General features: G+C 31.4%; 1 protein-coding gene across 9 annotated transcripts in view; it reads left to right on the forward strand.

Annotated features, from left to right (window-relative positions):
- LOC106068973 (uncharacterized) overlaps positions 1-12312 on the forward strand; it is a 129901-nt gene extending 117589 nt beyond the window's left edge. For 8 of the 9 annotated variants that reach the window (XM_056012335.1, XM_056012334.1, XM_056012336.1 and 5 more), the window contains 3 exons: positions 780-886; positions 1505-1699; positions 7373-12312. In XM_056012335.1, the coding sequence (XP_055868310.1) occupies positions 780-886; positions 1505-1699; positions 7373-7528 (458 nt within the window). In that variant the 3' untranslated portion in view covers positions 7529-12312. The remainder of the gene's footprint in view (positions 1-779; positions 887-1504; positions 1700-7372) is intronic. The other variant, XM_056012337.1, reaches the window with a different exon arrangement.
- The last annotated feature ends 247 nt before the right edge of the window (positions 12313-12559 follow it).

A 12559-nucleotide genomic window follows, 5' to 3' on the forward strand; every position in this document is an offset into this window, starting at 1 on the left:
TTTAAAATTGGGATTTTAAGTCTCTATACACTTGAGAACCTCTGTATATGTATTGTTAATCATTTGATGTTGTTTTTTCTAAACCATTTTAAAGTCTTCCTTGATAAACTCTGGAGGCACAATGGCTTAGCGGTAAAGCACTTGGCTTCCAAACCAGGGGTCCCGGGTTTGAATCCTGGTGAAGACCGGAATTTTTAATTTCTGGATCTTTGGATGCCTCTGAGTCCACCCAGCTCTAATGGGTACCTGACATTAGTTGGGGAAAAGTAAAGGCGGTTGGTTGTTGTGCTGGCCACATGACACCCTTGTAAACCGTAGGCCAAAGAAACAGATGACCTTTACATTAACTGCCTTATAGACCACAAGGTCTGAAAGGGAACTTGGTAAACTCTATAGATAATGTCCAAGAAAGTTTTCTTATCTAAAAAGTAAAGAAATTAAAATACTTCTATCACACCTTATGATCTCTAGTGCTGATTAAGCACGTTTTTCTACGTCTGATGGTGTGGCCAGTACAATGACAATCTTTACTTTTCCCAACTAATGTCAGGTACCCAGTAGACTTGGAGGGATTTAGGAGCATCTTTAGAACCCTGAAATGCTAAATCTCAGTCTTTATCAAGATTTGAACAAGAGACAAATGCCACACCTTTACCACTCTGCCATTATGCCCCCTGTATATCTAGATAACTTCTTTATAAATGGAGGGAATTTTGTAAAGAAAACAAAAATGTTTTACTTTATTTCTGACACTCTATAATCTTCTTAATATATTTCAGACAAAGCCACCCTGCGTAGTGTTAATCCTTTGATCTGGGAAGAGACTTCAATGCTGGAGATACAGATTCGTCAAGCTATCAATAAAGCTAAAAAGAATGTGAATTTTGTAAGGAAACATTCTACCATTAGTAGCACTATTATAATATTATTTAAACATTTTATTTGCTTGTTTTTCCTTTAAAAAAAAAAGAAAAATGTTCTGAAATAAATTTTTGTTTTTGTTGGTTGAGGAAACAGAAAAGTTTAGTTGCCAGTTTAGATTATTATAAGAGTATTTTATGTAACATTCATTCCTATTATCTCTGTACTTAAAGACAAGCCTTATTATTATTATGATTATTATTATTATTATGCAACACAACAAATCATAAATGTAGAATACTCTTTATTTTAAAACAAAGAAGGGAAAGACAATACTACATACTTTAAACATTTTAAAAAATCAAAGCTCTTAATTTTGAATAAAATAAGACATTTTATGAAAATTAGTTAAAAAGTAAAGTAAAGTTGATTGGTTGTTGTGCTGGCCACATAACACCCTTGTGAACCATTGGCCATAGATCGCCAAGGGTTAAAGGTGTACTCTTTAGTATCTTTTAATTATAAATTGACTTAGCAAAGACTTATTTCTTCAAATTACTTAGCAAAGACTTATTTCTTCAAATTAAATTCAATAAATATGAACAAAATGTAAGTAGTTCTAAAGTTCTGTTTATGTCTCCAGTGTGGCAACAATGAAATCAAGCTCTGCGTTAGAATCCGGGAACTTCTGGCCACGTTAAGAGAATTCCACAAAGATTTTCGCCTCCGCAGAGCCAACTGGGTGGCATTGTCGATTGAAGAGAAGAACGCATTCACCAGCCACTACAGTACCAGAGTAAAGCCTTTCTTAAGTTTAACTGAATCACTAACAAGAGATGTGAGTGCCATTACTTGTTTTGAATTGTTCCTTTGCTTTGTCTGTTCTAAGTTTTGTATAACCCATTACTTCGGCTTGTGTGTTAGTTTAACCATTTTTGAAGTTTCGTCACAAAAAAAAAGATTCTTACACACGATATTGGTGAAACCTGGGGATTATTAATTTTGTGGATGCCCTTGAGTCCACCCAGCTTTAATGGGTATCTGACATTAATTGGGTAAAGTAGTTGTGGCTGGTCGTTGTGCTGGCCACATGACACCCTCTTTAACCGTCATTCATAGAAACTGAATACTTTTATAGATTGCAAGGTTTGAAAGGGTTACTGTACTTATAATCCAATCCATTCCCCAAACTTTCTGCTGGCTATAGCAGAGGGTGGAAATAGGCTTGGTTGGAATTCAGAACTTTCTTAACAAAAATCGAAAGTCGTGATCATGTGATATGGCAGCCATCCTGGCTTTAGCTGCAAATAAATCTATGAATTTTCAAAATCCATTTGACTTGTAAGTTTCTGACACTACTTCTGAATCGTAGATTAATACATCCTATCCCTAAGCTCCTATAGGACAGCAAGGATGGCTGTTGGCAGGGTTTGAACTCAGGGCCATCGAGACATCAGTCGGTAGCATATATAACATGACCAGGCAGTCATCCTTCTTTAACTACTAATCGAAATACAATATTTCTTAAAATCATACATAAAGAAAGTGAATGGGGATAAATTCATTCATCTCATCTCTGCCTGTGGTCCCTTCTGGGGCATAGGCCATAAACCAACTTCCTCCAGGCATCTTGGTTCTGATCTAGTCTCTCCAACTGTCTCCACGTCTTGTTTATCTGCTTTGCATCTGCTTCCAAATTGCACCGCCATGTACGACCCCTCTAAATGCATTAGTAAATAATTTTGGTTAATATTTCTTCATTTTGTCCTTTTTTGCCTTAAAAAATAAACCAATTTTTTATTTCATATATCATTAATATTTCCGTAATAGAGTTGCCCCTTCCTTTTTTTTTTTAATCTTCTACTAAACCTTTTAATCACCTAATTCTGTTTTAGACTAATACTGTAGTCCAGTGTTTCCCAAACTCTGTTCCACAAAACACAGGCCTGAGTAGGTGTTTCACAAATTACTGGAATAATGAACTAGAGTAGGCCACCACATGAATTAATTAATAAATTAGCAAAGTGTTCTGCTCTATAGGCCTACTCAGACTGTGCGAGGTGTTCTGTTAAGGAAAAAGTTTGAGAAACACTGCTGTAGTCTTTTAGTTAGTCGAACATTTGCTTGATACTATTTTTAGCGGCCCCCGTAAGGGGAAAAAGCCGCTATTAGGTTTGTGCAAAATGTCCGTCTGTCCGTCTGTCACACTCAGATCTCGAAAACTAGAAGAGATATGAAAAATATTATTTCATCATTAAATCCGGCTTGAAAAGTTTAGGTGCAACGGCTACTTTTGGTTTTCTAAAAGCAAACCGTTTAATTTATAAAATTAATTATGCAAGCGATTTTTTCATAAAAATACACCAATTCTAAAACAATTACGTAAATGTAAGGGAGGCAATGTTACAATATGCTAACAAAGATGGACAATTTTTGTGTATTTTCAGTATCACTAAGTCAAATATATTTTTAAAATGTACAGGAAATGTTTACAACAAATACAAATAATAGTTAAAGACGTTTTTTCTGGTCAACTAGCTGCTAAAATTAAAAGAAAACATTTCTGTTTGTTTATAAAGGCTAATAATGCACTTTGTATGTAAATATCACGCACATTTTTTTAAATGGACTTTTTATGCACCGATTTCCGTGCAGTAGCGTAACGTCGCAACATGATCAGGTGCTAAACCAATTCCTTAAACTTTTTTTAAAAAATCAGATTTTATTTATTTTTTGTTTAGTGCCCCCATCCGAATAAAAGAAGCTTATTTTTGTGCGTTTTGTCTGTTGGTCGGTCTGTCCATCACGATTAGATTTAAAAAACTAGAACTCTAAAAGCTATTGAAAATCTGATTTACCCTTTAATGTTCCTCCCATAACATCTCAATAGTTTTAAGTATCTAAAATTGATTGTTCCGGATTTTTTTGTGCAAAACTAATCAACGCCAACAAATGTTTGTTTGCTCTTCTAACTTATATTACATTCAATTTCCATGCTTAAACGTTGCAAAAACACATTATCAATAATATGTTGTTCCGTTTTTTATGTAAATAGAATATTAATGCTAAATCATAATCTCTATACTGACTTATATTTCATTAAGTGTAAAAATGTTCCGGATATTGTATTATAAAACATGAATTAGCCTAATGATTGTTTGAAATCGCATAAGGCTTTTTAAAAAAGTAATTTACTAGAATTGATTACTGAAAATTACTTTTTAGACATTTAATTTTCTTGTAAAACATAACATAGAAGTTTTGTAATCGATAAAGAAAGTTCCGGATTTTGTTTCTTACAAATCGTCGCCAGAAATTTCCGAATTTATTTAAAAATCTACTAACGCCAAATAATTGTTTGAACTCCCTCTTCTAATTAATAAACAAATAATCTTCTCATTTACGAAATAATGTTTTTACGAAAAATATTTAACTCACTACTCTCTTACAGTACATTTAACTTTCTACCTAAAACATTAAAAAATCTAATTATCGTTAATATTATGTTCCGATTTTTAAGGAAAACAGAATCCAAACACCAAAGTAAGGTATGAAAATCTCTCCACGTGGCTGTAGTACATCTAATTTTTATACGAGACCATCCAAAAAGTTTAATTAACGGTATTAGATTTATCTGAAATTCTCTTTTTCTTTTACTATTTATACAAACATCCGGAACAATCTATTATATAAACTTTTCAATTGTGTTCATACCTAAAAATTATTGCGATGTTTTGAAACGTAAAATAAAGGTTAATCAATTTTTAATAACTTTTAGTTGTTTTTTTTATATCAAGATAACGGACAGACCGACTGACAGACAAATTGCAAAAACAATGTGGCTTTGATCATTTTTAAATAATATCTATTAGAACTCAGTGCACCAATGTCTATGAACCCTCGTTAAATATCTCGTGTAAATAAAGACATTTTTTTTATGGTATCGGTACTAGCCTATTGTGAGGTAATGGAATTTTTTTTCTTTGACGTCATATGAATGGACTCTTTAAATGTAATGTTAAAAGAACGCACTCGGTGCACCAATGTCTATTAACCCTCGAAAAAATTGCTTGTATTAATGAAAACATATTTTAGTCTAACTAAGCCGTGTGACGTAGTGTTTTTTTTTCCTTTGACGTCACATGGAATGAATTCTTTAAATGAAATGCTAAAAGAACGCACTCGGTGCACCAATGTCTATGAACACTCGAGAAATGGCTCGTGTTGATAAAGGTGATTTTTAGTCTAGCTAGGCCTTGTGACGTAGTGTTTTTTTTTTCCTTTGACGTCATATGGAATGAATTCTTTAAATGAAATGCTAAAAGAACGCACTCGGTGCACCAATGTCTATGAACACTCGATAAAAGGCTCGTAATGATGAAGGCGATTTTTATTCTAGCTAGGCCGTGTGACGTAGTGTTTTTTTTTCCTTTGACGTCATATGGAATGAATTCTTTAAATGAAATGCTTAAAGAACGCACTCGGTGCACCAAAGTCTATGAACACTCGATAAATGGCTCTTATAGATGAAGGCGATTTTTAGTCTAGCTAGGCCGTGTGACGTAGTGTTTTTTTTTCCCTCTGACGTTATATGGAATTAATTCTTCAAATGAAATGAAAAAAGAACTCGGTATAGTAATGTTTATTAAGCCTCGTTATGTGACTCGCGTTTAAAAAAGGAATGATATCTTGATTTAGATCTAATCTAGATTTTTAAAACTAGATCTAGATTTTTATTACAGTATATCTAGACCTGGATTTATATTCTAATTAAAATTATTTTAGAGTCTAGATCTAGAATTTCTAGATCTAGTTTAGACTAAAATAGACTAGATTAAGATGTAGAATTTCAATTTCTAAACTTAAAGTGTAAAAAAAAAGTGTAGATTTTCATTTCCAAACGTTTTGATCAATATTGTAATGTTTTAATATACTAAAACTAATCTACTATTTTTTTATTAAATTTAAATTTAAATTTACGGCAAATGAATCTTTGAAACATTATTACTTTTGACCATCGGATGGCTGCCTGGTCGTGCGGTTAGCGCGCTGGACTGTCGTTCAGATTTATGGATGGCCCAGGGTTCAAACCCTGCCCGCTCCCATCCCCCGTCGTCCTGCGGGAGGTTTGGACTAGGAAGTAATTATCTTCAACTCTGAAGGAACATCCAAAACGTGTAAAACATTTTACATCAAAATTAAATCACCTCTTGAATATTATTTGCGAATATGCAGATCCGACAGGGATCCGACTTCGACGGGGGCCGCCTCTGAGTTTGTGTAACACAAACTCTCTTTGTAATCTTGTTATCTTCGATTTTATCAATTTTTAAATTTTTATTGTATTATAATTTTTTTTTTCATAGTTTCTAAATATTTTTATTTAAAAAAGTAGAATTTGTTGCTTTAACCCATTAGCTCCTTCTGCGGTCGGAAACGTTATCTCGTTTTTGTTCTTAACCGCTGTAGAACGTTTCTAAAATCCCCTTTTCAATATGCTTGCTTTAAACTTTTGAAATAAAAGATTTCTTCTAGTCTCATTGCAAGCATGATTACAAATCCTTGTAAAGATTACCTATTCTATTTCTAGTAAACTTGTGAAGATTTTTATTACTTACATAATTTTTCAAACGAACCTGGAAAAATGAGTATTTTTTAAGCTTTTTTTTTATATTATAAAGGTATTAAAAGTATTTTTTTTTTAAACTAGACATATCGTTCTATTTTTTAAAGTTGTTCGTTTATTTATCAGTATTAGATCTTAAATGTGATTATTTTTTTCGAATTATTTATTTTTTAGGATTTCTTTAAATTCAGGGTTATCCCTCTTTGCTTAGGGCCTGGGATGGTTTTTCTTTACTGGAAATAGGAGCTATTGGGTTAATGCTGAAACAAAGGATGAATAAACATGACACATAATGTATCATAGTAGACCTTCAGTGCAATAGTCATTGAGAGAAAAAAGGTCTATAACAATATGATGAAACATATTTAATAAGCTACAATACCAACACTACTACTGTTAGTGTATAGTCAGAACTTGATAGAATCATTTGCAACAAGGTCAACAGACATATTTTTCTGTAAACAAGTCTTTTGTTGTTGTTTTTTTTAAGATTTAATACTTTTTACCTTATCATAAACAAGGCATCTTTTGTTTCTTTTCTTTGACTAGCATAACAAAATTAACATTTTTTTTTTAAATTCATTTTTGATCTATAATTAAAATTTCTGCCATTTCAAAACATATTGATAAAATTTTATACGGTAATAAATTATTTGTATGGTCTATTAAGGAGCTCATGTAAGTCAGTAGCTTTCAGATAGCACTATTAAAATCAAAATGTATAAAAAATTTCTGTTTTGGAAATTTCTATGTTCATTGATAAGAACATAGAACATGCAAAAAAAAAGTTAACCAATGACTTAAAGCAAATCCTATTTATTATGTAAAAAATGTTTGTGACAATCCGTAATGATTTTCTTTTTTTTTTTTTTCACCATTGCGCAGGTTAAAAAGATGAAAAAAAATGAACGACTCGCCCTCAAGAATCTAACTCGGCACACCTCCAACGAAATCTCAAAAACATCCAAGAAAAACAAGAAAAAGCATCCAGTTCGCCACGGAAGGAAGCGAGCTGAAGCCCTTAGAAGAATGCCCAGTTAATATGGCTTTGAATGCATATAAAACTACAGAAAATCTCAATGTTTATTTGTCTGCAAAGGACTCTGTGGCAAGATTCATTAAGGAATCATAGACAAGTAACCAATGATTTTAGAAAAAAAGACAACAGGGACAATAAGAGTGATGTCCTCTTGTTTAAGAGTGAAAAAGAAGAGTTATGTCCTTGTGTCTATATAAATTACATTTACAATAGATTTGTTGTTCAAAGAGGCAAGGTGGCCTTGCAGGCCAGGTACTAGGTGGGCTTGTAAGCCATAAACAATGTTCTTGAGCTTAAAAGACTAAAGTGCTGATGAACATGTATTATTATTTGTAATTAACGACTACTTTCATTATGTTTTAGCACTTGTTGGATTGACGTGAATCACAGAAAACCAATGAATTTAAAAAAAACAACTAATTACCTTAAAGTCACTCATTAAATTTCAAATTTTTTTAAAAGATGAAAATGAGAATGGACAAAAATCTTTAACACAGCAAACGTTTCTGTATCCATACAAACTATGTAACTAATGTTTGTCATTCATTTACATTTTGTTCTTAAATGTCAGTCAGATTAACATGGAGGATTTCTAGATCTATAAGCTGTTAACAAAAATAGATAGAAGAAGAAATTATAACAGAAGATATTGTAGCTTTGAAAACATTTTTTAAAAAAATCACAGCCAAAAAAGACAAAAAGAAATTGCAGCCGTAAAAATAAATATAGTCGGAAGAAATCACTTTAAAAAAAAATTAAAATAACATTATTTTATTTTTTCTTATCATAACTGGTACTAACTGGGAAAATTTAAATTACTCAATTCTAGCTTTGAATTACTCAATTCTAGCTTTGAATTACTCAATTCTAGCTATAAGCATAATAAATAGTAGCATAAACAGATTTACATTATTAATAATTTATCTAAAAATACACTTACTGCTTTTTTGGGTCGTATGTATCATGCATGGTTTAGTGCAATGCTATTCACAATGGACCTACACGAGAACCCAAATCTTGTCACCAGATAAAACCTTGATTAAACCCAGTAGCTCCTTTATCTTCATATTTAGGAATAATAATAATAATCTTTATTGTCTGCATGGAAATTTGTCTTACAATTTGTGCATTACACCAAACAAAAAACATTATAACTATAAGAAACCAAAGTGTACAATATGTCTTACTCCTAAGCAAAGAGAGGTAATTTTTTTTTTATTTTCAATATTACGATGGTAAAAGAAAAATACAAAATTTGTTTGTACATTTGAATGTAATATTTCTGTTTATTTTTGAGATTTTTTTTTTTTTGTTTAAAAAAAAAAATTGCATTTAAGGTTATTGATGTTATAAAACAAACAAGAAATCAAAATGCTTTCAATTCTTACTGGTCACATTCTTGTTGGCAATCTAAATTTGTGTTTGTCTTTTGTCTATCATCTGAGCCAGAATAAGAAGCGATAGATAATTTGTTTTAATCATGTATCCTTTTTTTTTTTTTTTTAAATTTTTTTTTTTTTTTTATTCTTTATATTTGATATTAAGTTAAAAATTATGTAGATATATTTCTAGAGGTTTTGACTAAAAAATAATAATACCAAGAATGCAGTGTTCCAAAAGGAGATCACCATCTGAAGTATAAATAGAAACAAAGCATTTACAATGTTATCAATATATCAATGTAGAATTTAAATAACTTTTTAAAAAAAACAAAAAAACTTTGCTTAGAGACCATTAATTTTAACAAAGCTAAAACCTTGCTATTGTCATTTAAGCTATAAACAGTCTTTCATCAATTTTAATTTTTAAGTACTCTGGTTGATACATTTTTTTTTTCCTTTAATGAAGCAATGCTCTTCTTGCGATGTTTTTAGATCAGTGCTTCTCAAACTGTGTTCTGCTGAACCTCGTGCTAACACCCTCATAGGTGTTCTATAAACCACTGGAATGTTTAAATATTGGGGCACCACGTGAATGAATCTCTCTCTAAAAAAAAATCAGCAAAGTGTTCCGCTAAATACTCAGAATGTGGGAAGTGTTCCATTAAGTAAATAGTTTGAGAAGCGCTCTATTGGATGGATTTTTTTTCCCATCATCAAAAGCCCAATTAGCTAATTGCTATCAATTACAAGTTTGGACGTCTCATCACGGATTATATTGATTCTCACACTTTTTAAACTTAAACGTAGGCTATTTCGTTTACATTTAAATCGGTTCATTTCGTAAAATTCCTTGAGAATAAAAAGAAAAAAAAATCTTTAAAATTAGATCATTAATCTTTTGCATGGTTGAAAAGAACACTTGTTATTTATACATATTGTAGTATTCAACGAGCACTATTTCTTGAAGCTATTATTTAATCAAATCTTTTTCTGTGTCAGTCAAATGACAAGGGAAGTCTGTTTTTTTTTAAATGAATCGAAAGTTTCTTAATTTAGAAATTATATATGCTTCTTAATTATGCTTAAGTAATCAACTCTAATACAATAAAATATTTACATAACTGTTTCACATCTTATGCTGTTGATGTAAATGAAATCCTGATCCATATTTTTAAATATTTTTTTTAAAAAGATTATGCATAAAATGTTTTAAAGCACCAATCTTTTTTAATGCTGGAACGCACTTTTCAAGTTTTCATGTATGCTATAGACAACCCATGATGGATATGTAATATGTAATATAAACATTTAGTTAAAAAAAATTGTATTATGCTGTTAATATCATATTCTGGCTATTTTTGTTTGGCGTTTTTAATATTCCCCTTCAGCCTAGAATCATGTTTTTTAACAGCACTCTATAAATTAAATTATTATTCAGAATCAAGCTAAGGGATTGAATTCTTGCCTTATGAGATGACGCTGCAGTATTTTAGGACTCTTTTACCGTACTTTGCCCAAGTCTTTTGTGACTGTATGTGAACCATTAATTTATTTGTATAATATACAGCTACTGTGATAGTTTGATTTTTTTTTTTTTTTTTTGTTGTTATCACATTTTATACATAATGACATGTTTTGTTTGAGATTTAGTCAAAAAGTTTTGCTGCATAACCTTGTTGTCTAGGGTCAACTAATGAATATCTGACTGTACTAGACAGACACTTTTATTGGCCCTGTGTCAATGAAAATGTAGGTTGTTTTTTTTTTGGTCAATATTATGAAGATAAATGTTGTTTTTTTGGTTTTTGTTCATTTGTTTATTTTTTTTCAACTGATTCTTAGCCTAAATTTGACCTAAAGGGTCTATATGGTGCATGATTAGCCGTATCATTATTAAAAAGCTGCCTTGCTGTGTGAAAGGCTTTTTAGACTATCGTCTTAACCTGTCGGCCATTGTTCCCAGCCTTCTTGCAGGAGGTTTGGGCCAACTCCTAATAACTTTCATTTTTGACTGAGCCTCTGAAACGTACTACTCAATTTTCAATCGACTCGTTTAAAATCATTTTCTCAAAATTGATTTTGTAGTCAAGCGACTTGTTTTGTCAGACAGCATCGAAGCTGTGAGAATATAAATTACAAATTTAATTTTGTTTTCTCACAAAATGTATTTTGAAAAAAAAAAAATCAACCTGCAATTTTTTTTTGGTTAAAGGAAGTTAACTCCTTGTCAGTACAAAACATTTTTTTTGTTTTTGGTAAAGAAAGTTAACTCCCTGCCTGTAAAAAAAAAAAAAATTGGTAAAGGAAGTTAACTTTCCTTGTCAATATAAAAAAAATATTTTGGTTAAGGAACATTATTTTTTTGCCTTGACAAAAAACTGTACATTGTATTTATTGTAAATATGTGTAATATATGACATGTATTAATTTAAAGTTGATCGCTGGTTAGTCCATTTAATTATTGAGGACCAGTTTGCGCCCCCACTGCTGACTCGCGTCATTGGGATGTGTGATTGTGGGATATTGTTTGTAGAGAGGTTTCACTCTATTTATAGTTGTGAAGTGATTTCCTATACTTGTGACTTGTACACAGAACAATGCTGGAAGTTAGTGTTCTGATAAAGGAATCATCCCTTGTTGTGATCTGCTGCTTGGAAAATTTGATTTTGTATATAAAGCTTCATTTAAAAAAAACAACTTGATTATTCTTTGAAATAAAATTCGCTTTGATATGTAAGAACTTGATGCAGCCCTCTCGGACCTTGCGATCTACAGGGAAGATGATATAAAGGTAATATTTTTCTGTGGCCCACGGTTGACAAGGGTGTCACGACTAACAATGACTAACCACCTTTACTTTTCCCCGTCCAGCAAATGTTAGGCATTAGAACTAGGTTGACTCAGAGTCACCCAAAATGAAAAATCCCAGTCTTCATCAGGATTCGAACCCAAGCAATCTACCACACAGCCACCGCAGATGTGCCTACTTGATGATAATAATAAATATATAAATAAGCTTTTTCTCCTTTCAGGTCAAAGATGAGCCCAAACTATTTTTCTTTAAACTCGAAGATGGCTATGGGGTCTGAGCTTCACTTTGAAAAGCTGATTACATTTTATCTTCATTTACACAAGTTTTTTTTAGTTACACATTACAGTATACTTAGTATTTAGTGTTGTCACCAGAGTAGCTCTTTTTTTTTAAAATTACAATTGTACTATAATATAAGAAAAGGAATAGACTCCTAGTAGTTCTGTTGTACAGCCTACAAGCTTCTATCTAGTCAATGTCTTATTTGGAAACAAGAAAAATGCAACAAGAAATGTCTGAATTCACTTTGTATAAATTATATATTGTGTATATACATAATCTACTGTTAATAAAGTCTATTGTGACTAGAAAATTGTTTTTTTTATTGTGTTTAGTCTAAACCTTGTTTTAAATGTTATGGTGCCGCTAATTAATTTAACATCGAGATTCGTAAAAGGGAAACAAAATGCATTGTCTACTGAGAAATTTTCTAATGATTTGGCTGTTCTGCATTAGTACCAACCTTTGACAGATAGGCCTAATAAAATTGCTACCACCTGGCAGAATTTGTGGCACTACTGATATCAAAACTGTATCGGATATTTCCATTACGTGGTTAC

The sequence above is a fragment of the Biomphalaria glabrata genome, chromosome 15 (genome assembly GCF_947242115.1).
Source record: "Biomphalaria glabrata chromosome 15, xgBioGlab47.1, whole genome shotgun sequence".
NCBI classification, from domain to species: domain Eukaryota; kingdom Metazoa; phylum Mollusca; class Gastropoda; family Planorbidae; genus Biomphalaria; species Biomphalaria glabrata.